Here is a 27,356-nt window from a genome sequence, read left to right on the forward strand (position 1 = left end):
CCTGATAGAACATCTTTGGGATGAATTAGAGCAGAGACTGTGAGCCAGACCTTCTCATGCAACATCAGTGCCTGACTTCACAAATGCGCTTCTAGTGGAATAGTCAAAAATTCCCATAAACACACTCCTAATCCTTGTGGAAAGCCTTCCCAGAAAAGTTGAAGCTGTGATAGCTGCAAAGGACGAACCAATTCCATGTTAAATTCATGTGCATGTAAAGGCAGGCGTCCCAAAACATTTGGCAATATAGTGTATCATTGTAGCCAGTTGACTATAAGCTGATTTAAATGTGAAGTGTTCAAGCAGCACACTGCTATATTACAGTATAATACACACACACTCCTTTCAGTCTTTTGAATTTGAACTGTGGCGCGTGTCATGAACCACTCCTTTAACACTGAGCGGATTAAGGCTTCAAATTAAATTAAGGAATTATTGCTTGCTTATATTTTCAGAACCCAACCAGTTGGTTAATTACTACATAACTGAATCTTAATATATAATGTACATGCTGCTATTTAAAAAAAGACACCAATTGCACATAATTCTTGGCTTTTCGTATTATCTACATTTTTTCCCCAGTGAGACTTTTATGAATGCACGCGCTCAGCGCAGAGATATTAGCATGCAGAAGATGTGCACATAGTTCAGTTTCCGGTTTGAACAAATGATCAATTTCATACTTGACAGTAGCAAAATATTATTTAGAGAAGAAAATTGTTTGTTTGAATGAATTCTGCTCGCACGTGCAGATTTAAGCACGCGTCAATAACCAGTTTAATGTCTTTAACATAACCAGAAAGTGTAGCATCTTGCCGCTTTTTAGCGTCTTTGATAAAGCTTTCTGTTTTTGACTTGTTAAACCGGCTGTGACTGGTTCGAACTGGCCCAGTGAGTCTGCGCAGTGAGTGTAAACAGGAAGAGAAGAATTAGACTGTTAAGGAGCGAGACGTGAGAATTAATAGGTTGCGACTGTTTTTAGTAATTAAGCTCATTTTCCATTCTGTACACGAAAGATTATTTATTCGTGCTTGCGTATTTGTTACGAAATATGTGTCATACTGCAGAACCGTGACAACAAGGTCTGCTAGAGGAAAGAGATAGCGTTAATGTCCGGTTACCCAGCTAGCTAACAACAGCTCTGACAGGATTTTGACGCTTTGGAGAATCTCGTTCAGCTAAATGGCTACATAAACAGTCGCATGAGTGGATAAAAGTTTTTGCTGAAGAATTGTTATTGAAACTGCACTCTATAAATAATGCTAGATTGTCATAGCTAAATAGTGACGCTTTAAATCTGTATATCTTCTCAGCCGACGCCATGGCCCACTAACCTAACTGGCTAACGCAATATTTATCTAGCTAAGTTAGCCACTTCTCAAAAAGAGGACTTCCTCAGCATTAGCGACGTTTTGTTTAACTTCATTAGCTGCACCTAGAAATGGTTCAGAAAGATAAATTAGTGGAATTGGTCCAGCCGGACCCTGAGCCGTGCCCGGGAGGGACAGAGGTCGGTGTGGTGGAGGTCCAGAGCTCGGTGGAAGAGCACAGGGTTGTGACTGAGAGAGCAGGCCGCAGGAAATTCATCAGCGGTGTAGTTGAGGGTAAGTTCACAGTTAACATTCAGCGCGCGTGAAATGTGTTTCAGACAGCTAAATCTAAGTCATCATTTTTGTCGAGCAATGCTTTGTGTTATTAGTCTGGATGTTATGCAGAGTACTAGTGTTATGAACGGGTTTGTAATTCTTTGCCAGTACGGTTACGAGGTTGGAATGTGTTAAGTGTGTGTGAAAATCTCCTATCCTTTTTCCTACTAGGCTTTTATGGTCGACCATGGACAATGGAACAAAGAAAAGAGCTATTTCGGAGGTAATGTCCATCGACTATTGCAATTACAGTAATACACCGATCAGGCATGACATTATGATCTAACATTGTGTTCGTTTCTATTTTGCTGCCAAAACAGCCCTGATCCGTTATGCACTGTGTATTCTGACACCTTTCTATCAGAACCAGCATTAACTTCTTCAGCAATTTGAGCAACAGTAGTTCGTCTGTTGGATCGGATCACACGGGCCAGCTTTCACTCCCAGTGTGTATCAATAAGCCATGGCTACCCGTGACCCTGTCGCCGGTTCACCACTGTTCCTTCCTTGGACCACTTTTGATAGATACTGACCACTGCAGACCGGGAACACCCCACAAGAGCTGCAGTTTTGGAGATGCTCTGATCTAGTCGTCTAGCCATCACAATTTGGCCCTTGTCAAACTCGCTCAAATCCTTACAGTTGCCTATTTTTTCTGCTTCTAACACGTCAACTTTGAGGACAAAATGTTGACTTGCTGCCTAATATATCCCACCCACTAACAGGTGCCATGATGAGCAGATAACCAGTGTTATTTACTTCACCTGTCAGTACTCATAATGTTATGCCTGATTGGTGTATATACTTGATATTTATTGGATGGTTTGAACAGTGGTGTATACAAGGCCCTTTTTCTCATTTCCAGACAGCAGAAATGGGAATTAAACACATATCTGTATGCGCCTAAAGACGACTACAAACACAGAATGTTCTGGAGAGAGATGTACTCTGTGGAGGAAGCAGGTAAAACCTATTTTTGGAGGTTACCGTGTAAACTTAGGCATGTTGCCTGAAAGATTAGTGCCGTTAAATTTTAATTAGGTACTGGTTATAACTTTGTCATCTTTCTTTTAAAGAACAACTCATGACACTGATAGGTTCTGCAAAAGAGCATGGAATTGAGTTCATTTATGCCATTTCACCTGGCCTGGACATAACGTTCTCCAACCAGAAGGAGGTTTCTACACTGAAAAGAAAATTAGACCAAGTAATGTAGTTTTATATATACACATCTATAAAATGAAACGCATTTATTTTTATACAGTAAAACTTTTTTTTCCCCCAGGTCTCACTAATCCTCTATTGTTCTTACAGGTTTCTCATTTTGGATGCAAATCGTTTGCTGTACTTTTCGATGATATTGATCACAACATGTGTCCAGCCGACAAAGAAGTATTTAGTTCATTTGCACATGCACAAGTTTCTATTACTAATGAGATCTACCAGTATTTAGGAGAGCCTGAAACATTTCTGTTTTGCCCCACAGGTAAAATAAAAGATTTCTTTTATTTTTAGTCTTTATTGTCTTTGAAAGAGCCAGTTTCGTTATCTCTGTTCTGTTTGCTTACCTTTTTTTAACTGGAACTTTTTTAGAATATTGTGGAACATTTTGTTATCCAAATGTGGCCCAGTCTCCTTACCTGCGTACCGTTGGTGAAAAGCTGCTGCCTGGCATTGACATTTTGTGGACAGGTATGTTTTTTTTGTTTGTTTGTTTTTTTTACTGATAAGTAGTGTACATTTATAGTATGTAATAATTTGTGTTTCATTGCTAACCTTAGAGTCCTGTTTGTTTGTTTTAAGGTCCAAAAGTAGTTTCTAAAGACATAACGGTAGAGTCTATTGAAGAGGTGACAAAAATCCTGAGGAGACCTCCTGTCATCTGGGACAATATTCATGCCAATGACTATGATCAGAAGAGGTTGTTTCTTGGCCCTTATAAAGGCAGGTCCACAGAACTAATTCCTCGGCTGAAAGGAGTCCTCACCAACCCCAACTGTGAATTTGAGACCAACTTTGTGGCAATTCACACATTAGCAACATGGTATAAGTCTAATATGAATGGAGTGAGAAAGGATGTTGTCATGAGTAAGTATCATTATAACCACGTTATTTGACCCCCTAATTCAGGGATGTATTGTAGTCTGACATAAGTTTGGATTATGTGGGATTTTTTTGTAAAATACTACTGAAAGATTATGTTGCTGGCAACACAGGCATTGCTGGAATTACATTGGACAGTTGGTTAGTTGACTTTCAGCTGTGTGGTCTTGCATGACTTAATCAGTATAAGTAGGTATTTTGTATGTGTACACTAACAGACATTTTAAAACTTTTAACCAGAGGCCACCAGTTTGCAAAAAATAATAGCAATAGCCACTTTGCATTTCCTAACTTGTATTTTTATTTCAAACGAAATATTTTAATTAAATATCATTTTAAGAAATTGTGATGTTTGTACATAATTGCTTATATGTAAAATGTTTTGATCTGGCTGATTAAAAGGAACATGCACATTATCTCTTCATCATGTGTTTCTGCAGCAGACAGTGAAGACAGTACAGTGTCCATTCAAATAAAGTTGGAGAATGAGGGAAGTGATGAGGAGTTGGAGACAGACGTTCTGTATAGTCCACAGATTGCCCTTAAGCTGGCTCTTACTGAGTGGCTCAGCGAGTTTGGAGTGCCTCATCAGTACAACAGTAATTGCGATTATTTGATTGTAGTTAGATTTCAGTTGTATTCAATATTGAATATTTGGTCTACAGTGAGAAATACAGTGGTTTTAGAGTTAATCCATATGTTGCTCACTCCATCTATTTTGGCAGGCCGTCAGGGAACTCACAGTGGTCCGAAGAGTGCCACCACTGATGTGCCTTCCATGACTACTCCCACTTTAGGATCCTCTACTACAGTAACCACAGTTTTTCAGCAGCCCATTATGAGCCCTGCGGCTCCTCTCAGTGAGGAACCACACACCCTGCACAAAGAGGAGGAGGAGGAGGAGGTGGAGGTGGAAGTAGAGAAGAAGGATTCAGATGAGGAGCCAATGGAGATGGTGTTAGAAAAACAAGATGAAGTAGAGGATGCCAAGAATGTCAATCAGATCCTCACAAAAATTGTTAAAGCAGCAATGACTGAGGAGCTCAAACCCATGGACACTGATAAGGAGAGCATATCAAAGACTCCAGAGATGTCAGTTCAGGAAGACTCCAGTAGTGACATTGCACCCATGCAGACTGATGAGCAGCTCAATAAAGAAATGTTTGTTCCAGGACCAGATGAGAAACCGCTGTTCACAGCCGAGGCACTCACACTTGAAGACCTGTCTCTGCTGGCAGAACTGTTCTACTTGCCATACGAACATGGTCCTAAGTCAGTGCAGATGCTCAAAGAGTTCAACTGGCTCAGGGCCAACACCAGCATTGTTAGTGTAAACTCCAAATGCAAGGACTCTGAGAAAGTAAGTGTTATTTTCAAACAGTATCGTAAATGGTCCTGTCTCATAAGTTTATTTTGCATAACCTAATCCATTTCATCTCTTGGTCATATTTAGAGCACAAATCACTGTGTAAGCTTTTATAATTTCCCAAATGTATTATTATTATTGCTTTTCTATAATGAACACAATTTTATTACTCAGCAATTTTAAGCTTTTCAGTCATTCATTGTTGTGTTGTCACAATTTATCAGTTTTCTTTTACATTTGGGGTCATTACCTGAGCATAATTTTTTTGTATAAAGTGAATGGAAATGGCATAGAACCAGGAAGTACAGTGAATCAAAATGGAGGCAATGCAGCCTCTGTTCTAACCACTTGGTGGTGCTTTTAGAACCAAAAAAGATCCCATTGTAGAGAGTAATTGTTCTTTTTTTAACTGTTAATAAAATGTTTGCTCTGTGTTGATTTGAGCTTTGTGCTTCCGTCAGGTGGCTGAGTGGCACACCAGAGCAGAAAATTTCGAGAAGATGTGCTGTGCTGTCATGCAGATGTTCACCCGACTCTCCAACTCGGCCAATCGAACCATTTTGTATGACTTGTATCCCTATATCTGGGATATAAAAAGTATCATCTCTATGGTGAAATCATTTGTCCAGTGGTTAGGTAGGTTTGACTTTTTCTTAAATGGGACTGGTGGGGATCATACATTTAGTACACACAAATAAACCGTAAGCTGTGGTTTAGCTTCCATAGTGTGACATTTTGTGTCGAATCAAGAATATAGAAAATCAGGAATATATATATATAGAACATATGGCAGAACATATTTTTAGATGTAACATGGTATAATATGACTTGTAAATTTACATCAACTTGTCATTTAGTTTATGGGACACAAACATGACTCATATTTTATATCAAATTATATACATCTACATCAGTTTTCATAGGTTAGCACCTTTAAACAAGTTTATGACTATGTTGCTTTACTCTTTTTTTCCCCCCATTGTTTCATTGTTTTGTAAATATGTTTTTCCCCACTGACTGAATGCTGTCTTCAATGCTAGGCTGCTCTCCATTTGTTTGCCAGTTTAATAAAGTAAGCTAAACAATAGATGAACCTCAGTGGGCTTACCTGTATAAAAATAGAGAATATAATTTATTTGGCCATGGTTTGGGTTGCCAGTGTGGGTCATGCTGCTTGCTGTGTGTTCGGTATGATTGTGCGTTAACTCAGCAACACCTGCTGGCATTTTTTCGATCAAGGACCTGATCGTGATGGAAAGTTGATCCTTTTACGCCGTAGCGCGCCGCGCATGCGAGCTTGAAAAGCGAGACAGGGGTGTAAGGCTATTCTGGTGCTGATTTAATTTGTTAAAATAAAGTTAAAACAAACAAGATAATTGGAGCAAGACATTGGTCAAATCATTACAATGTAATATCTACACAAAATTGATGAATGCTTTACTCTAACTGTACTAATCTGAACTGGGACAGTACACCTTACCAAGTGTGTCCATATTTAATTCTACAGTTGGTTTGAATTCAGAAAATACCTTTTTGCATTTTATTCTTTGCCTTTTATAGTCATTTACTTTGGGAACCATGTTCATATGTAATATGATCTAATATCTATGATCTCCATTATGGAGCAGTATGGTTAGAGTACTGGATTCAGTTCCAATTTTTTTGTGTTTATAAAATGGTGATTGAATAATTATAGCACCAGCATGGCCTGGGTTACCTTGGTAACCACATTTCATTCACAGGTTTCTGTCCAGCTATATGACAAAGCAGCACAGCAGGCAGCAACCAAAAACTGGTCAAGCCTCATCTTAGTCCAAAAGAATGGAGGAAATAAACAAGTTAATGTATGCTGCAGCTCAAAAATGTCTCAAGCATTTAATACAAAACAAAAAATGACTTTTTAAACCACTGCAGCTTTAAAAGTATGCGTCTCATTTAAAAAGAGATGTCAGTTTGTACCACTGAAAGCCATAGGCTTAGGTATGTGTGGTATAAGAGTGTGCTATCCTGACTGCATCTCAGCTTCCCTGCACAACCAACCAAATTAAGTATGCCTACAACCTTACCTTACTTTATCCTTAGCTGCCTGGTCCAAAGCAGTGCAGATGGCAGTCAGTCAGCGCCTCACTGCTGTTGTGCTAAAATTACATACTAACGAGCTCTTCTATTGTCTTTTCCCTTCATTATGTACAGATGGAAGAATCCTCAGCACAAGTTTCTACTGCTATTGGATGGACAGTGGACTATGTATGCACTGTGTTAGCGTTATTAGACGGTTTTTGGGGCGGGAAGGCTTTTCATTTCTTACTGTTTTATATTAAGTAACATTTGCTTATGTTTTGAAAAAAGAAGGATTTTGAATGAAGTCACATTTGCGCAGCGATAGATGAAGGCATAAGTGTTAACCCCCAGATTTTTTTTTCTGCCAGCTCTAACGTGATTTTTGTTTCTATCAGTAGGCCTAATTGAGATGGCTTCATGACCAGCCATAAAGCACCACCTTAGGGGAAACATTATGTCTTAAAGTTCTTGTGTTCCTTCTCCTTATTCTTTTTATTTAAATGTAAATTGAATTGCAGTTCTTAATATATTGTTTGGACTAATTAACATAATTTTGACCATCTGAATTCCCCTCAGATGGTGCATGTTTGTGCTGTGTCCTGCCATTTCTTCAGAGGATGTGTGCTTAAGTATTTGTATGAAATGCAGTTTAAATGGGAGCATGTTGTCTCCTGTATACTTGCTGCATTTGTCTTGTTACATGACTTTGAGTTTCAGTCTTCTTGCATTTGGTGGTCAGTAAACAGTGGTAACAGTTGTTGACATTTGTATTTAATCACCATTTCATCAGAACGGGATAAAGGGATAAGGATTAGTTGTCAAACGTTTCTCATAGTGGGGGTTCGCTCTTCCAGCAGTTCTGCTCCTCTTAAAGGGTTCTGGTCTGCCTGTATAACTGTAAGTGTATTAAAAACTTGGGCTCAATGTCTGTATTGCTTGAGCTGATGAATAGCACTTGTCAGTCATGTGACAAGGCAGATGTAAATGTGACTTCAGACCAGTTGTAGAATTCAGAGGGGCTTCAACAGCTGAAGCTTAATTAATTACTAGCAAGCCACTGATGTAGAACTAACAAAATCTCTAAACCAACTGCCGTTAATTAGAGGGGGAGCTTATTAGACAGCTCATCATTCACAAAATACTTTCCTTCTGCATTGTTGTAAATAAATAGTTACTTTATTTTAGCATGTTAAAATGACGTAATAAATCTAATTGTGAACGCAAGTTACTTTATTTTATAGTACATGATCGTACAGACTATCCTGTGGCACAGATCCTAATTCCTTTGATAATTTGGCCGTGCATATTATGTTTACATCAGAGATTGTCCCGTTATCAATCTAAGCTTTAGCTGCTTGAGCCCAAAAGACCCAGGTTTAAGTGTTTTACTTTTGTTTATATTTCGATATAATATGTAATTTTAGTACGCGAAAGTATAATCATTTACTTTTCAATGGAGTGATATGGAAATAGACACCACTATACCCCATACCCCCCTTCCTCCTCATTTTGGCAGAAAGCCCCTCACATAACATTTTCCGCTTGGATCTGATCTCAACAGGGTGTCGTAGTCAGTCCTCAGCACAGTTCTTAAGTGGAGACCAAGAGCCCTGGGCCTTTAGGGGCGGTCTAGCGGGAGAGTTCCAGGTATCCTATATTGAATTCACAGCCAAATGTTAAAAATGGAGTTTTATTTTGTTTCTGGTGTGCTTGCAGAATGTTAAGGGTTGGTCTGTTGAAGGTGTGCTGACGGATACAACAAAATAGTTGAGTTAAATCACTTGTGTTGACCAGAAGAATTATGCACTTGTGCTGAACTGTGATATAAATGAATTATGAATACCTTCACAGACAGTTTTACAGATGGTAGTGTTTTCTGACACAACCTAAATTTGGGTTTCTTTCAGCAACTGCCCAAAAGAGATGTGGCTTTTCCCTATGCGCCTGCGACTGCGCAGCATGGCTAGGGTTTATTTTCATGACACCTTATTCCTTTGCAGGAAGCGCAAATGTTATCTGCTGCGCCTGCATCTGCAATACCGCGCTCAGGTGTGCGCTTGCGAGTTCGCCTGCGGAAAGCTCCATGAGCAAATCCAAATAATTAAAACTCTTTAACTATAACGCTAAGGTTAGTCATTTTAAAGTGGTTTCACATTTACAGCTATAGTGTGAGGTATAATTGACATTTTGCTCTGATATTTGGTCATGGAGTTTTTGCTTGATGTGTGCCCACATCATTAATTTTTTCAACAGGAAATGCGCAGCGAAAAGTTGCGATGCCTTACTGTGGGAAAGGGGCATCTCCTTTAGCCAGTTAAGCCTTTCTCAGACCAAGCCTGCAGCCATATGTTCCCTTGTGTATTTGTTTTTGGTTTCTTTCAAAAAACATATGAAAATGCACAGAAAGGTATTTACCTTATGCTGTTTACCTGCTCTTGCTGATCACTGACCAACCAAAAGAGCCAATAAAATTCTAATTTTAAACATTTTCATCATGCCAGCATTTGGTTATTGTTGCACTCTTACGTGTCAGGTTGGTTCAGCAGGGGCAGAGGAACTCAGAACAATAAGTCTGATTGAAAATCTGCTCAGTCATGCACTTAAAGCTGATCAAGTACTGAATGTTTTTGCATTGATCTTCACAGCGACTCTTGCCAATAGATGGGGCAAACGACCTTTTCTTTCAGCCACCACCATCATTGCCAACTTCCAAAATCTATTCCATAAGGCCTTACTTTCCTAAAGATGAGGTAAGTGTTGAATTCCAGTCTTTTATATATTTTGAAAAGCATCCCTATTCACACTCTATTCACAGTATTGAATTACCTAAATGGAATCCATCCCACAATAATTGTGAATAAATTGTCTCTTGTGTTATTAAACTTGTTGAATATGTTTGTATTCACAGTTTACACAGTGTCGTTCATTTCATTTGCAGTGCTGTTAATTCATTGTGCTACATCAATATACTCTTTTTGTGTTAGCCTTCAAAAACCTTATACACTGTGTGTGTGCGCGCGTGTGTGATTGTCTTCTTAGGCTGCTGTCTATAAGATCTGCAGGGAAATATACACAGAGGCATGTGAGGGTATTCCTTTCTCTGACCAGGAACCAGACCTGATTGGGGACAGGTAACACATGGATAATTTATATAATAATCTTTACCTGAATCATTTGATATTAAAAATAGTACCCCAATAGTACAATTCACAGTTCGTAAATCAATGTGTCTGCTTTTTAGCTGTATCTTTAGCTGTATTAACTAGCTGTATCTCATATACTGCATGTGGATTGTGTTACGAATTATAGCAATTGTGTGTCCTTCAGGTTAGTGGGAGGGTTTTTGACACTCAGCCCAGACTACGGCTTTGTCCTGGAGGATGAGGAGGGGATCTGTGGCTATGCTTTAGGCACAGTGGATGTCAAGCCCTTTGTTAAGAAATGCAAGGTGAGCTGGATTCCATTCATGCAAGAAAAGTATAACAAGCCTGATTCAGAGAAGGATCTGTCTGAGGCAGAGGTAAGACATGGTCCACCACACACCTTTCACACATGTACAGGCAGTCACCTTATGTGCACAGCATAGTGATTGATTTTCTGTATTTTTCCCTGCAGAAAATGATGCTAAGCTTTCATGAGGAAGAGGAGAATTTGCCAGACTCATTTCTTAGTAACTTCCCCTCGCTCATAAAGGTGGACATTCATGCCAAAGTGACAGATCCCAGTGTGGCCAAAAGCATGATGGGCTGTCTCCTTTCATCCTTGAAGGCCAATGGTATGGGCCGTTATTTTTTTGTGCCCGTTTTCCAAGTAGAATCTTATTTGCCATCCTTACACTATTAAGCAGTATACAGCTACCCTAAACCTCTTATAGAGATTTAAAGGTTAAAAAAAAGTAACCATGTGAAATGTCTTCTTCTGAAGGTCTTCTTCCGTCTTTTATACTGTTTCCTTTTTTAGGTTCTCATGGTGCCTTTTGTGAGGTCCGGCAGATAGACAAACGGATGTTGGACTTCTATGGCAAACTTGGCTGCTTTGAAGTAGCCAAAATGGAGGGCTTTCCAAAAGATGTAATTATAATGGGAAGGAGTTTGTGAAAGGGAGCTATGTGGAAGCCTCTACTGCCCTTGAAAGAACTTGTACAAAGCTACAGTGGTCTGCATGAAAGACCTGGGGTGTGTCTTACTACCTGTAACGATTTACACATTGGTACCATTTGGTTGCGCTCAATGTGGCCTGTTATTATAGTTTATATTATAAAGTGTGCTCTTCAGAAACATCTGAAAGTGTTTGCAGAACTTAAAGTGCATCTGATGGTTGCGATACTTTGCAAATCAGAAGGGTGTGTGTGTGTCTTTATTTTTTTTCAATGAGACCCTCTTCTGGTCTTAAAAAACAGCTTGAGCTGGCCCGATACCATTTAGCCCATTACACATGTGGATGGTTGCATTCAAGACACATTCACTATATTGCAGGTTTTACTGAGTGTATTTAAGTGCTACACAATCAGGCAGATTAAAGTGCTGATTTAAACTAAAACTATTGAGCAGAGGAAAATTTACATTTTTTTTTTTACTTTTATTTTTCACACTCAACTGACTATTCAGCTGTACTCTACAAGCAAGTTAAGCTGCTACTTTATTTCTCCATTTTCCAGTTTCAAACTGTTAAAGCAACATTAGAATTTGCAAAGCATCTAACTTGGGATGTTTTCAGAGAAGTAATTCATTGGAATTTCTAGGAATGCACATATAAGGAGCTTGTATGTCCTTTATAACTGCATGGGACATTTCCTTTTTGCTTCGGTGCAAGGCTTGTGTATCTTGATGATTAAGTTGTGTTTCGCCAGTTTCACCAGTATTTTTTGCAGAACACCCCCAATTCATACACGGTCAGAGGTTATGTCACATATATATTCTCCAGTCTCAACAAGAACGTGAATTAGTCATAAAGTATGTGTCTAAATGAGATTGGAACCTTTAGTATAAAAAGGCAGTGAGTTGTATGAAAGTGAGAGGTCTGCAAAGACAGCCAAATTTGGTGATATTTTGATGGTTGATTCGAGTTGCTTGTAAGTCAATGCTTACGGTGTCGAAACAGAATTTCAGCTATGAAGGAGAGGGATGATCATAGAGAAAGTGTGGGTTTTGTTCCCTCTATCTGATTGATTGGGTTTATTAGTAGCAAGCACTCATCTTTGTTTTTGTCTGATTTGAGCCAGTTCTACATACAGGAAAAATTCTCACAATTAATAGACTGTCTAAATACAGATATAGTCGAGTAACATCTGATATGACTTTTTTTTTTTTTTTTGCACTCCCTTATACCCTGTACACAAAAGTCTTGAATAGAGCTTTGCTTTTCATTGCTTTATTTCAATATTCAGTTGTAAGGAGATTGCGATTACATTCATGTGGAAAGGGCTTCATTCAAAGGTATAAATACATTTAAGAAATTTCTGTAATTCAAGTTCTAATAATGAATATGTATGTAACATAGTTGTACTTTCTGTAAGGTTTGTATGTAACTAAGATGGTTCGTTACAATAAAGTATGTTTAGAAAAAAGTACAGTAGATGTTTGTTTTATTTGCGGTAATATGGTGATTGACATAATTGGTTAATTCCCATATAATGGTACATAATTTAATTTCTTGTTAAAAGAAAAGGTTGTATGCAACAAATATCCAAGGAGGGGGGGGATAGAAAATTATTTCAAGTTTTTATTGTCATGGAGGATTTACCCACTCTTTCACCCAGAGTCGTATCTTAGGTCAGTGTTACCTTATTATTATTATTGTTAGTGTTCCTTACTTATATGACCTACGATAAAGGAACAAACATACATTTTCAAAATAAAAAAAAAACATATGCATCCATATTAACAGAACAAGAAACGAGCAAATAACTTGTAAAAACAAAACTAAAATAATAAAAGTAAAATTCTTTCTGCTGATTACGTCATATTTCCTGCGACGGGATTAGTGTACTCGTCACATGTTTTGAAGCTCGCTTGAAAAATTTGAAGATTTCTTAAGGCACAGTCCAGTCGAATTGTTGGTTTACTGAAAAATCATGGCGTTTTTAGAGGACGAGAGCCTAAGCAGTCTGACCGGTGCACATTCACGACTGGAAAGTTATGTTTTTAGTAAGTGGAATGTCCATCGTTTTTATTGGGTAGTTAAGTGTTAGCTTGCTAGCGAACACGTGGACTACTGATATATAGCGCTTACATGAGCGCCTGGGCTGAAAGTCAAGTTTTGGTGGAGAGAAACTCTCAGAATTAGGAAACAAAACTGTTAAAAGTTTTAACAAGAAGAAGTATGATCGGCTAATAAAGGTTTAAATATATGAGCTCGAATGAGACATTTCTAACTGTATTACTGAAGCTGTATTACAGGTCATTTTGTGCATCATTTGTGCTGTAGTTAATAACTTTCAGTGCGGCAGCAAGAAAATACAGTCAGATTTTATAATAATAATTAGGTTTTCTATTTACAATAAAGTGTGTTGTGTTCTCCTGAAGGCTGTGAATTATCCTCTGAAGTGCCCTTCTACACCTTTCAAGGCGACGAGGAAGAGGACTTGGAGCATTTTTTAGAACTTCGTACGGTGCGTAGCGGTACACTTTACTTCATTTTTTTTATCTTAAATATTAAAGGATTAACTATGTGCAAATAATATAAATGTTCTCTCTTAACATCTCTTCTCACCTGCTGTAGATCTGCCTTGGCGAAGGAGCTAAAGAGGAGAACAATGTAGTGGAGGTGACCGCCATGAATCACAGAGGGAAGAAGATTTCAGTGCCTGTAGCAAATCTCCACATATCTTGTCTTCCCATGGTAATGTAATTTGTTTTTATAGTGATTTTATTTAATATGTTTGTTTACGGATAAACGCTCACTGTCGCCATTTCAATGTCAAAAAGGCTGCCGTATACAAACTAATAATCACAGAGCAGCTCTAGTTTGTGTTTTGGCAGCTTTTCAGTCCATTTGGCAACTCTTTAGGCAGATAAACTTGTATACTGTAACATATAGTTCCAGCCACAATATTGTGCATCCAGTAACCTTGCTTTCTTGCATTCTTTGTTTGTCCTTACACCACATATGACCGTATGACCGCTATTCATAATAAGCATATTTTTTGTCGAAGGTCAGGTGGTGTAAAACTCCACTACTTGCGGTATTTACATTTTGGATTTTGTTGTAATATCTGTATCAGGTAAGCCTGGGAGAATTTGAGTTGATGGCACCTGTAACACTACGCCTCAAATCGGGAACTGGGCCAGTGACGGTTAGTGGATTACATCTAGTTGGTAAGTTGAGTTCAAGTCCAACTCTTGGTGCTTTTTATTTCTTAAATTAGGAGGTTGTTGTTTTCCTTTTTCATTCCTTTTTTCTTAGTTTGTATGAAAGGGATGGAAAGAGGAGTCATTAAATACAAGAATATTTTCCAAATGAAATGTCCAAGCTTATGTAGTGTCACTTCAGTGCAATTTCATTGAATTGATGATTTGTTTACATTTACATTTCTGGCATTTGGCAGATGCTCTTATCCAGAGCAACTTACAGTTTCTCTCATTTTTATACAACTTAGCAATTGAGGGTTAAGGGCCTTGCTCAGGGGCCCAGCGATGGCAGCTTAGTAGACCTGGGATTCAAACACCTTGACCACTAAGCTTCCATATCCCCCAGCTATAATGCCAGTACTAAACATAACCAATATGCACATACCTAATGCACCTTATACACACAGTCAGGGTGCATACTAAATAAATTTTAGTTAAACATTACTGTGTATGTACAGTCAAGTCCATAGGTATTTTGATGGTGACAGAATTTTCATATTTTGGCATTTGTACACAACCACAATGGATTTGAAATGAAGATGTGATTTGAAGTGCAGATTTTCATCTTTAATTCCAGAGGTTTAACAAAAATGGACTATTTGGGAATTACAAACATTTTTCATTCTCCCTCTATTTTCACTTGCTCCAATATAATTGGGCAGTTGACTGATAAGCAGTTTCATGGCCAGTTATATCCTGTTTTTTTCACTATTTCATGAAAGATTAAGGAGATATAAGGCCTGGAATTGATTCCAAGTGTTAAATTTGCATTTGGTTTGTGGGATCTTTGAATATTTGGTTTGATGAGCTGTCGATGCAAGGGAAGGAAGTCATTATTGGGCAAAAAAACCCCCAAAAACTAAACAAATATATTAGAGAGCTGGCAGGCCCTTTACAAGTGGCCAAATCCACAATTTTGGATATTTGCATAAAGAATGTGCTGACGAGCTCAGGAACACAAAACGCCTGGAAAGCTGTGGATGAATTCTTTCCTTGAAGAAAATCCCATTTACAACATCTAGCCGAGTCAAGAACACACTCAAGGATGGTTGGCGTGTCTTTTTCTAGCTCTACAATCAAAGACATTTTCAGTAATGTAAATACAGGTTTTACCTCAAGATGCAAACCACAGGGAACAGTCAAGAACAGAAAGGCCAGAGTGGACTTCTGAATGCATCTGAAAATTCCTACTCAAGATTCTTTGATCAGATGAAACCAAGATGAACCTGCAGAATGACAGGAAGAGAAGAGTGTGGAGAAGGAATGATCCAAAGCATACCATATCATCTGTCAAACATGGTGGATGTAGGGTTATGGCATGGGCAAATATGGCTGCCAGTGATATTGGGACACTGGTGTTTGTTGATGCTGTGACTGCTGATAGAAACAGCAGGATCAATTCTGAAGCATATGGAATGTATGCTGCAAAGCTGATTAAACAGCACTTCACATTACAGATAGATAATGATCCAAAATGTACTCCAAAAAGGCACCCAAGAGCTTCTCACTTACTGATGACACCCAAAGGCAGAAAAAACCCACAAACAAACAGTAAATGAAGCCAGAGTATCTCACGGGTAAAAACATTATTTGGTCATGTGTATGGATTCCAGACTTTAGGCAGTCATTTATTAACTGCAAAGGATTTCATCCCAGCATAAAAATATGTAATAAAAAAAAATCATCCTTAAATTTATAATAATGTTAGTTTGTCCAGTTCCTTTTGAGCTTGTGAAAATGTAAGGACTGTGTAAAAAAAAAAAAAAAAAAAAATGGCTACAATTCCTAAACAGGTAATGCAATATTGTTTATTTTACTCCTTGAATTAAAGTCTTCACTTTAATATTTTTTTTTCGATTGCCTTTATGCACCACCAAAGTGGATTTGAAATGCAAAGTTATGACAATTACATTGCTGTCCAAATACTTATGGACCTGAATGTACGTGTTTACATGTTGATATTGTACCACCTCTTGTTTAGTTGTAGCTATTATATTATATTATATTATTTTTGAAATGACTGCTAGTGCAGAACTAGGCTTAATTAAATAAGTCACTTATTACAGACGGATTGACTGACCTTAGTTCCCTCCTCCCTCTCTTCCTCTCCCTCCCTCCCTCTCGCCCTTCCTTCCTTACAGGCAGAAAGACAGACAGACAGAAAGACATGCCTGCCTCCCTTTCTGCCTGTCTGTCTTTCTGTCTGTCTTTCTGACACCATGAGGGAAATTCATGTGTTGCAGCAAACAGTTGACATGACTTGAGAATATTACTAATGTAAGATCACCCATTCTGTACAATTTTTCTTTATTAATGATTCTACACACTGTTTGCAACTATGCAGTATGACTGTGTAACCAGTGTGCTCAGTCGCAAAGAAAGGGCTGTTATTATTTCTTTTGTTTGTTTGTTTCATGCTCTAACCTCAGTTCCATTCAGTCAAGTTCAAAGTAAAGGAAAATATCAGCTAGCTGTCTCGCTGCAGTTAATATTGCTGCTGATGACTGGAAACGTAACGTACATGAATAAACCAATGTCGCATCTGTCAGCAGTACTTGGGTCAAAATAAAAATAGTTACAAATCTCATCGATTCAAATACTAAAGCCTAATTTTACATAATGGACATTCTCATGATCACTCATTTTAGACAGCTGTCAGTCATTTTCAGTGCCATACAGCCTACTGACTTCATCTTGTAGAAAGTAAAGCAGTCCAAGATAATATTCTGATAATGTGTTTCTGAGGGTATGGAAGAACAACTCAGCTGATTACCCAGCAGTTTGTAAGGTTCAACCTGAGACGTTATGCATACGTCTCACATTGGCCACAAAGGAACAATTACATATCAAATTATTCCTCACATCAAAACAAGTTCTGCCATGACACCAACACCACGGTGTAATGTAACGTGTTTCCCGTCGGCAATTTTTTCCACTAAATGTTTTTACTGCAGATAAAATCAACTGGTGCTCAGCAGTCTTCATAACATAGACCTAATCTACTATAAAACTAAACACTAATGAAATTTATTGTCACGTTTTTATCACATTTTATTGAATTTACCAATTTATTTGTTGCAGCTTTATATCGTATTGCAAATAATTTTCACTTCTCGTTATTATTTCTTATTTGAGCAGAGAGGATGTTTGTGGTGTTCAGTTTTACAAATAAGTCACTCGATGAACAGAAAATACTACAGTTGTTCATATTCATTTGGTAATATTTATATAAACTAAACACCAAGCTGTTTATAAATCTAAATATTTCTGCAGGCTGCCGTTAAGTACCAGTTCAGCCACTACGCCTTTTATTGTTTTGTTTTTTTGTAGGCATCGTGCTGTTGTGTGTGCATGCTTTAACTGATTTATAGGCTGAAGAGTAAAAGATCGAGGAGTCAAGAAGGCATCAGTTAGAGAACTGATACCCCGATCAGGCATAACATTATGAGCACTGACGGGTGAAGTGAATAAATGATTATCTCCTCATCGTGGCACCTGTTAGTGGGTGGGATATATTAGGCAGCAAGTGAACATTTTGTCCTCAAAGTTGATGAGTTAGAAGGAGCACAAATGGGCAAGCGTAAGGATTTGAGCGAGTTTGACAAGGGCCAAATTGTGATGGCTAGACGACTGGATCAGAGCATCTCCAAAACTGCAGCTCTTGTGGGGTGTTCCCGGTCTGCAGTGGTCAGTATCTATCAAAAGTGGTCCAAGGAAGGAACAGTGCTCAACCGGCAACAGGGTCATGGACGGCCAAGGCTCATTGCACTTGGGGAGTGAAGGCTGGCCTGTGTGGTCCAATCCAAAAAATTAGCTACTGTTGCTCAAATTGCTGAAGAAGTTAATGCTGGTTCTGATAGACAAGTGTTAGAATACACAGTGCATGGACGGGTCAGGGCTGTTTTGGCAGCAAAATGAGGACCAACACAATATTAGGCAGCTGGTCATAATGTTATGCCTGATCAGTGTAGATACCCATTATTGGGTGATTTCATTGTGTAAAAACACCTACTGAGAAGCTTTGCAGATGTGATATGTACAGAGATGCTAGCTGTTTTCAATAGGTTTTGATAAATGAACTATTAATGCACTGTTTTCTGTATGAATAACTCACACTAATATCTCTTTTCATATTCAGCTTCAGACAACGAAGAGCCAGAAGCATCTGATGAAGATGATGAGTCTGAGGAAGAAATGCCCCCCATTAAGCCGGCTAAAAAGAAGCAGAAACTGTAGAGTCAACAGTGTATGAATTTTTCAGTAAATTTTATACAATTTAATGTTCTATAAATTGTTTTCAATACAACTACAATGGACTGCAGAGCAAAAAAAAAAAAAAATTGTGAAGCTTGAATATTTTTTAAAAGAATTGTGTGGGCCAGCTCCATGTACATTTTGTGCATAATGTGAAGTGTTTTAACAGTTAACCCGTTACCGTCTGAAATGCTTTGTTTGTGTAATACAAGCGGTTTGTGCTTGTCTTTTTAAGATACATGGCATTTTGGAACAAAACTGTATTTCATTGTGTTAAAATGTTTACTGTTTTTCATTTGGTGAGGGACAGTTAATGGTTCACTAAAGGAATATGCTTTCATATTGTTGGATTATTAATTAGCCTTAAGGACATTCACCAGCACTGTTTCCTATAGCTGTGCATGCGTGATTTTTGTTTTTATATATATATATAATTATTTTTTTGAATGTGGTTTTCATGGTGCGTATTAGTGTTTTGTTGAAACACAAAGGACTGCCATGGTTGACTTATTTGTACATTTATAGGTTTTCTGAAGTCTGTAGCAACAGATTACTTTTCATGCTCTGTTTAAAAACGAACAATGTTTACCACTTCTCATTACGAATTGGCTTTTCTGTTCTTTTACAGTACCATATTTCTCTGTTCTCTGTAATCGGCAAATTACAGATACATTAATTAAAAGAAAAAGAGGATTGTTTTACCTAGAGAAAGCAAACAGGACTGGGGTGATTGTTTTGTGGGGTGGTCTTATAGTCCTCGCTCTGTATTTTTCAAATATATTAAGAGTCCGTGCCGTTTTGTTGGCAAAGGGAGGTTGCACATAGACCTATGTGCTGAGGTTTCATTATGATGTGTGGTTTTGCTAGAACAATAACATTATACAGGCCAGCAGCTTTGGTTAATGTTCATATCAACCATCAAATTGGGGGGGTATTTTCAGTAATTTTGACTGTGGCATGATTGGTGCCAGATGGGCTGGTTTGAGTATTTCTGTAACTGCTGATCTCCATGCACAAGTCTCTAGAGTTTACTAAGAATGGTAAAAAAGAAAGTTCGGTCTTGTTGATGATAGAGGTCAACAGAGAATGGCCAGACTGGTTTAAGCCAACAAAAAATTATGGCACAGTACAATTGTGGTGAAACAAACCTAGAAAACACAACAGCGACAGCGGAAGACCACGTCAGGGTCCACTTCTGTCGGCCAAGAACAGAAAACTGAGGCTGCAGCGTCCACAGGATCAACAAGACTAGACGTTTGACTGGGGGGGGGAAAAAATGCAGAATGTCAATCATGGTCACAATTTACTTATCTACTATCTTATAATGGCTCCTTCCAGCATGATAATACACCATGTCAAAAGTTGTCTCAAACAGGATTCATGAACATGCCAATGTTTTTCACCAGCCTTCTTAATAACCAGATCTGAATCCAGTAGGAACACCTTTGGGATGTGGTGTAGCAGGAGATTCACTGCATGAAAGAGCAGCTGAAAAACAAATCTGCGGCAATTGTGTGATGCACATGTCAAGAATCTCAAAGAAATGTGTCCAGCGTATTGTAGAATGACCACGAAAAAGTGAGGCTGCTTTTGGAGCAAAGGCAGTGTTCCTAATAAACTGCTCGGTGAGCGTGTGTGTGGATTATCTCCCAGACTCCTCGCGCCCTCTCACCGGATCTCCTCGGTGATCTCTGAACCGACTAAGCTCGTGACGTCACCGCCTTCCCTAGTAACCCTCCTCGGCGTCTTCGGAGGAAAACCATCAACATGGTGCGTAGCGAATTCATTTGTTTATTAGTTTAATGTGTAACAGACTGGGTGGAAATCATCCCACGCACACTTCACGGTGACCCGTTTATTCGACACGAATGTATGGGAAACTGAAGGACAGATTAAAATTGATGTTTTAAGGGCCCGGCTAGCTAACGTGCCAAAATTAGGTCGCTAGCTAATCAGCTAGCTAACGGATTGTGTACGTAACTGTAACCAGCTAGCGGAAGATGGAGACGTTTCTGTCTTTATTAGTTATCAGTAGGAAATACTGTAAAATGTTATTGAGAGTGTTTATTGTGTTTTAGGTCTGTTCACGCAGTCTGAATCTGATTTCAGTCGAAAACTGACCGCATTGCCCTCCTGCTAATCCGCCAAATAAAACTAGTTAATAGTCACTTATGTAGTCGCTTGAATGGCAAGAACTCTAACTAACTGTCTTCACACGCTGACGTCATTTTCAATAAAACATTTAAATATATTTAACATTTAAAACTATTATTAATGAATCAGTTTTATGTATGTTGGGAAATGCAGGGATTGTGTTGAATTACTTTAATGCATTTTATATAAAATATATCAATGAAATTAAATAAGCATCTGCGTCGCCATTGAACATTTCAGTGAACATTTTCTCAGTTAAGAGTTGTTATAAGCATTCAGAAGAGTAACTAAGACTTTATAAACCTTTTTTCAGTATATTCTCATTTTGGTTATGTGATTGGAAAAGCTGTCACATGAACATTAGAACAAATGCTGTGCTATACATATTGCATTCAGCATCCTCTTCACACTTGTTTTTCATCATTAGATCATACAGATCATTCATTCTTTATTATTTGTGATTTAACTTTACTTACAAGCAGGAGATAAAATGTTGGATCTATTCCATTTTTTACATTTTATTCCTATGTACATGCCGTTTTTGACTACTGGAAGGTTCAGCGAACAGTTTTCAGTCTGTAATGTTTAAATGAAATTGATCCTGCATTTAACTTGAAGTCCATTTTGTTTCATTTATGAAATCTGTCAGGTTTCTTCTGGACCAGGATTTGATAAACTTGTGTTTTTTGTACTTCAGGGTTTATTATCAATTCTCCGAAAGCTGAAGAGTGCTCCAGACCAGGAGGTGCGCATCCTGCTCCTGGGACTGGACAATGGAGGAAAGACAACACTGCTCAAGCAGCTGGCTTCTGAGGACATCAGTCACATCACTCCTACACAGGTACAAGGTTTAATTAGGGCAGTGGTTTTCAGACTTTTTTAAATGTGACCTTTTTAACTTTTTTTAAAAAAATATACACATATTGTAAAAGGCAGTAGCAATGAAATGCTTGCTTTGCTTAGCATTGGATATTCAGTGGAGAGGCTAATTTACGTTCCTAAAAAAATCATAAATGGTACTTTTCGACTTCCACCTGCTCATATTCAGCATAAAATAAATTAAAGACAGGCTACTAATATAACTACTAAAGCCTTTGCATCATCAGTGTTTTAAAAAGTGTGTTTCTAATCGAAGTTATTATTATTATTATTGTTGTTTTATTATTATTAAAATTGCATTCATTAATTTTAGAACATTTTCCTTAAATCATATTGGTGACCCATTTTTTTTTTCTCTCACGACCCACCCAGGGGTCCTGACCCAGGGTTTGAAAACCTCTGAACTAGGCTACTAATGTGCCTGTACAAAAAAATAAATCGTGTTTTTTCTGCTCAAACAGTTGTGTTCTGGTTTGGTAAATAAACTCATCATAAACCAGGTCAGGTGTGTTTGAATAGGACAACCACACAAATGTTTCATGGTAAGTATTAAATTTAGATTTTGAACACCCCCACAGGTGACAGGGCTGTCAGAAAAGCATTACCTTACATTCACTTTGCTATATATGTACAGATCAAGGTTACATTTATTAAATGGCAAGTTTCTGTGACATTGGTCCTCATTTACAATATATGAGTAAAGTGTTTTGTATCATCTCAGGAAGTTTTTCCCTTGTCATCGTCACCTCAGGCTTGCTCATTAGGGATAAATGGTAACTTCAAACTTCATAATTTTTATTGTGTGTTCCTATACTTCTGTAAAGCTGCTTTGAGACAATGTCTGTGGTTAAAAGCGCTGTACAAATAATACTCGTGTGAGAATGATGTAAATTACCAGGCCTGTGTCTGACGCGGATCATTTGCGTTTGTAAAAGGTGTAAATATGAATTTAATAAGATGAAAAGAAATTGGTTTAACATGAAAACGAAGGGGAAAATTGCTACACAATGCAAAAACACAAGCAAATTGTCTTTGTGACTGCACCAGAGGACCATCACAAATGTCATATTGGAGGAACAGGAAGTGTCATAGGAAGTCCATTGATTGCATCAGATACATTGCAGTCAGATGAGACATGCCAGGCTTATTGGTCACTTAGTCTAATAAAGTGCTGCACAGCATTAAAGAAAGATGTTTGGGGAAAATGGAAACTACTTACACACCCTCCTTTTATACATCGTTCTTAATTGAATTATATTTTTTTTAAATGCTTTTTTATGGATTTATATTTGATTGCTTTCTTTATTTGTTTTTTATATTTCTGTTTTTTCAAGTTAATGCGACATTAATATGAAAAGACTGGGTTTTGCCAAATGCTCATTAAGTTTGTGTGTACATAAATTTATTTATTTAAAAATTATTTATTGAACTATAAGTTATAGAAATTGACAGTTGTAATTTCCATATAATAGAGCAGTTACTCATCTCGATTTATATGTGATGAAGCCAAAGAATCAAGGTTTATATATCTAGTCTTTTTATGTGTAAATTTACAAACATTCAGGAGCACAAGTAGGATACAAGAGTATTTTCTGATATTGTGATTTTCCTGTGTAAATGCTCACACAAATGATTTATGAATAAATCTGCTCACAGCTAACTTTTCTAAGTGAGGCACACGGAACCCATTTATATGCAGTGTGGGGAGTTTAATGGTTTTATTTGGTGTAAGAATGCAAGGAAAACATTCTGTGCCTCCTTTTCATTTCTCCTGCCATATGGAAGAACTTTTCCTTTTAAGGAAATCTGCATGTTTCTCTTTCATCTTTTTTTTTCCCTCCAGGGCTTCAACATTAAGAGTGTACAATCCCAGGGTTTCAAGTTAAATGTATGGGACATCGGAGGCCAGAGAAAGATCAGACCATACTGGAGAAACTACTTTGAAAACACTGATGTGCTTGTGAGTGTTTTTAAAAGCCTGTTACCTGTCACTGTTTTTAATCTCAATGGATGTTACATTAGTTTGCTTCACAGAATGTAATTAATGAATATGATCTGAATTTTAATATGCTCAACTAAAGTTGGTCATGTTTGTGCTTGTCGCTGTGAACACTTCCTTAATAGAGCTTTGTCTCTTTTAGATTTACGTCATAGACAGCGCGGATCGGAAGAGGTTCGAAGAAACAGGACAGGTGAGCATATCAGTAAATATTGGTGAAATCAGGTGTCTGCACAAATATTTAGTTGAAGCTTGAGTTCAGGGTAGAGTGTTATGGGAGGTTATGGATAAGAAAATCACAGCCTGTATGTATAAAGTATGAACGCTTTACATTTTTATAAAAAAGGAATTGTAAAATGTAATTTAAGGTTAATAAAAATCAGCAACAGTTACTATGTGTATATGTGTTTCGTTGGGGTTTTATTTTGCAGGAACTAGCCGAGTTGCTGGATGAGGAGAAACTTAGCGGTGTCCCTGTCCTTATCTTTGCAAATAAGCAAGACTTGCTCACCGCTGCTCCGGCTTCAGAGATTGCAGAGGGTCTGAACCTGCACACCATTCGAGATCGCATGTGGCAGATCCAGTCCTGCTCTGCTCTCACAGGCGAGGGAGTCCAGGTACACGAAAATCTCTGTTATGCATAAGCATTCCACTTTTCATACTGTAGATACCAGTACTTTTCAAAAAGAAAAAAACATTTGCACAGTTATTTCTGCACAATTTGATTTGTTTAGGATGGCATGAATTGGGTGTGCAAGAATGTCACGGCAAAGAAGAAATAGGAGTTTAAGCCATCCAGGCACTGCGTGAAAAAGCAAACACTGTGGAACCTGTGGAATCTTCACAAGCTGGACCAGGTTGTCGAGGAATGATCTCTGTATTGTAGGCAGCTGAGGATGCCTAGGACAAGACCTTTTAACCTCCCTGACGCTAGTAAACATCCACCACCATTGCGCTGCAGATTCTTTGCCGCAGTCCTCCTGGAACATCTGATCTACTGTCACTTTACCGTTGAGTCTGAAGACTAACCAGTGCACCTAAAATAACCACTACATTTAACCCAACACACTGCAGCTAATAAAACCCAGCACTCCCAGCATTAGGTTTTGACAGGCTCATCATGGATTTACACTGAGATCCTCATTGTTTCCTAGACACTCTGTGTTGTCTGAGCAGAGGCTTGTTACTTCATGTATTGCGGATTGATGATGTGCTATGAGCTATCAGAAATGTATGTGCTTGTGTGTACATGTATGTGTGCACGTAGAATGAGTGAAAACTAGTTTTATAGACTGCAGGAGTGTTTCTGAACTGATGTCAACGGGATGTTGTTTGGCATACGTACTTATTTGCCCTGTCAGAGGGCACACACTTGAGTTTATCCATACACTGTTTTGTTTTTTTTATGTCCTTTTAGAAGTTTGTTAGTTCTTTATATTAAATCCTGCTTATTTCTGTTTGTAATGTGTCTGTTGTGTTGACTTCCAAAGAGCATTTTGCTGGTTTGTACCATAGTACCAAAAACAAATCTGTACTCATCTTTTAATTTGGTTAATGGCAAGCATCAGGATAAGCCAGAATGTGGGAAGGACAGTCCCCTCTCATTTAGGACAGGACTTGAATGAAACTGACAGGTGCCCTTGTAACAGGTTTAGCAGGCTTAAGCATCTGGTTGTGGCAGTGGAGAGGTGCTTTGTGTGTGAGTGTGTCCAGTCTGATAACCACCAGAGAAAAGGAAGGAACTGACATGTTGGTGGGGTTTTTTTTTTAGTTTGTCTGTTTGTGTTTTGGGACAGGGATCAGTGAGTGTTTTACTTTGTGTACTTTAACATTCCATTCATCAGGCCTCAGTACATCAGAACCTGGTAAAGGTTTATGACGGTACAAACATACATATCCTGTTACTGTACATTGTTTTCCTTTATTCTTTCAAATACTCCATTGTAAATGATTGTAATGAAAATCCATTGTAAATGATTATGATTGCTGATGATTTTACAGAATATTTTATGAAACACTTTCTAGAGGATAGTCATGTCAGCATAATAAACAGATTGAAACACCAACATACCATGACTTGGGCATTTTCTATTACAAAAAGGCAGTTACTTTAAATAGGGTGATATATCCTATCCTATCCTTCGCTCAGTATATTATTTTTCTGTAAATATCTATTTGTTTTGCAGCAGTTAAGAGTTAGAATGCAAGTGCTTCTTTCTTTCTGTGTTAGATATTGTATTGTACCAAATGTGGGCTTGTGTTAGTTTTAGGAAAGTGTAGGAGGCTGGTAAAATTGAATGCAACCCACATGCTTGATGTAAGGTGGGCCTGACATGAAAAAAAACATTTACCTCCTCTAAACAAAAGATTCACACATAGCTGAATTATTAGCAGCCACCCATCTGATAGCTTTAGCCTGAACAGAAGCAATACCAGAACCACACCTTTGTTTTCCACAATTCGTTTTATAATTCAGATTTCAATTTATTTTTATGGTGCCAAAACAATTGGGTTTTCTTTTATTTTTTTTCACCCCAAGATACACTATATGACCAGACCATCGTACCCATTGTGCTTATTGAACATCCCCTTCCAGATTTAGTCACCGTATGAGGTAAGGTGCTGATGTTTGGCTCATAGGCAGCGGTGTTCAGTGGGGTTGAGGTCCAGATCACTTGAGTTGTCCCACTCCAAATTAGCAAACCATGTCTTCATGTACCTTGCTTTGTGCACAGGGGCATTGTCATGCTGAAATGGGTTTGGGCCCCTTAGTTCCAGTGAAGGGACATTTAAATACAACTTCATACAGAGACATCCTGGACAACTGTGTGCTTCCAACTTTGTGGCAACAGTCTGGAGAAGAACTATATCTTCTGGCCATATACTGTAGTGCACAAAGTGAAAAAAAATGTCTTAATTTGGTATGGTAGGCAGTGCAACTCATTTAATAAGAAGTGTCCTCCTTCACTCAGAAGGTTGAGCCCAATATCACCACGATCGAAACTTATGTTACCATGGAAACATCTTGCACTGCTGTGATGCTTGAAGCATGGCTGATGACCTGCTCCTTCTGAGTGCTGTGTAAAGGTTCTGCTAGGACACAATATGAAGAACATTTGCTTGATAATTCTGCAGTCACTTAATCATCAATTGTGGACAAGAATATTAAACATATTCTTACTTTAAACACAAATTTTAAAATAATATTCATTGATTATTTTTCATCAGTCATTTTCAAACCCCAGAGCTAGTTTTCTCCCTGGTTGCTCTATATAGATAGATATACTACTTGATTGGCTGGTTGTTTTGTTCTAATTACCATTAAACTCATCTCATGTTATAAATACATGTTTCACCACACACATCCACTGATCCACAATAACTTTAATATACCTAATATTGTGCTAATAAAACAGCTCTGATCTGTTAAGACATGGACTGCACAAGACCTCTGAAGGTAGGCTGTGATATTTGGCAGCCAGACATCATCAAGAGTTCCTTTAAGTCCTGTAAGTTATGAGGTGGGGCCTCTGTAGATAGGACTT

The 27,356-nt window shown here is 38.1% G+C and overlaps 3 protein-coding genes across 6 annotated transcripts; all 3 read left to right on the top strand.

Annotated features, from left to right (window-relative positions):
• Positions 1-887: 887 nt before the first annotated feature.
• oga (O-GlcNAcase) lies at positions 888-12,445 on the top strand. 4 transcript variants are annotated; one of them, XM_058386226.1, is made up of 17 exons: positions 888-1,604; positions 1,818-1,869; positions 2,512-2,609; positions 2,723-2,853; positions 2,961-3,132; positions 3,240-3,338; positions 3,450-3,734; positions 4,190-4,348; positions 4,475-5,109; positions 5,577-5,751; positions 7,309-7,362; positions 8,738-8,823; positions 9,822-9,926; positions 10,216-10,307; positions 10,504-10,624; positions 10,792-10,951; positions 11,137-12,445. In XM_058386226.1, exons 1-17 carry the CDS (start codon positions 1,442-1,444, stop codon positions 11,271-11,273), a joined length of 2,724 nt encoding a protein of 907 aa, XP_058242209.1. In that variant the 5' UTR covers positions 888-1,441; the 3' UTR covers positions 11,274-12,445. The 4 variants fall into 4 exon arrangements, with proteins under 4 accessions (XP_058242209.1, XP_058242206.1, XP_058242205.1 ...); XM_058386223.1 differs by having other exon boundaries at positions 4,193-4,348; positions 10,504-10,696; XM_058386222.1 differs by having other exon boundaries at positions 889-1,604; positions 10,504-10,696.
• A 701-nt stretch (positions 12,446-13,146) lies between these two features.
• Positions 13,147-19,380, top strand: npm3 (nucleophosmin/nucleoplasmin, 3). The gene is made up of 5 exons (XM_058386228.1): positions 13,147-13,322; positions 13,701-13,786; positions 13,897-14,016; positions 14,399-14,492; positions 18,664-19,380. Exons 1-5 carry the CDS (start codon positions 13,250-13,252, stop codon positions 18,759-18,761), a joined length of 471 nt encoding a protein of 156 aa, XP_058242211.1. The 5' UTR covers positions 13,147-13,249; the 3' UTR covers positions 18,762-19,380.
• A 1,016-nt stretch (positions 19,381-20,396) lies between these two features.
• On the top strand, positions 20,397-25,879 carry arl3a (ADP ribosylation factor like GTPase 3a). The gene is made up of 6 exons (XM_058386227.1): positions 20,397-20,549; positions 21,631-21,774; positions 23,656-23,772; positions 23,954-24,004; positions 24,243-24,428; positions 24,546-25,879. Exons 1-6 carry the CDS (start codon positions 20,547-20,549, stop codon positions 24,591-24,593), a joined length of 549 nt encoding a protein of 182 aa, XP_058242210.1. The 5' UTR covers positions 20,397-20,546; the 3' UTR covers positions 24,594-25,879.
• The last annotated feature ends 1,477 nt before the right edge of the window (positions 25,880-27,356 follow it).

The sequence above is a fragment of the Hemibagrus wyckioides genome, linkage group LG03, assembly GCF_019097595.1.
Source record: "Hemibagrus wyckioides isolate EC202008001 linkage group LG03, SWU_Hwy_1.0, whole genome shotgun sequence".
NCBI lineage: Eukaryota > Metazoa > Chordata > Actinopteri > Siluriformes > Bagridae > Hemibagrus > Hemibagrus wyckioides.

Coding starts and splice junctions, on each gene's coding strand:
- oga (XM_058386222.1), top strand. CDS start 1,442: ATGGTTCAGAAAGATAAATTAGTGGAATTGGTCCAGCCGGACCCTGAG. Junction 4,349..4,474: donor AGTGCCTCATCAGTACAACA/GTAATTGCGATT, acceptor CTATTTTGGCAG/GCCGTCAGGGAACTCACAGT. Junction 10,697..10,791: donor AGGATCTGTCTGAGGCAGAG/GTAAGACATGGT, acceptor TTTTCCCTGCAG/AAAATGATGCTAAGCTTTCA.
- npm3 (XM_058386228.1), top strand. CDS start 13,250: ATGGCGTTTTTAGAGGACGAGAGCCTAAGCAGTCTGACCGGTGCACAT. Junction 14,017..14,398: donor ACATATCTTGTCTTCCCATG/GTAATGTAATTT, acceptor TATCTGTATCAG/GTAAGCCTGGGAGAATTTGA. Junction 14,493..18,663: donor TAGTGGATTACATCTAGTTG/GTAAGTTGAGTT, acceptor TTTCATATTCAG/CTTCAGACAACGAAGAGCCA.
- arl3a (XM_058386227.1), top strand. Junction 24,005..24,242: donor GGTTCGAAGAAACAGGACAG/GTGAGCATATCA, acceptor TTTATTTTGCAG/GAACTAGCCGAGTTGCTGGA. Junction 24,429..24,545: donor TCACAGGCGAGGGAGTCCAG/GTACACGAAAAT, acceptor TGATTTGTTTAG/GATGGCATGAATTGGGTGTG.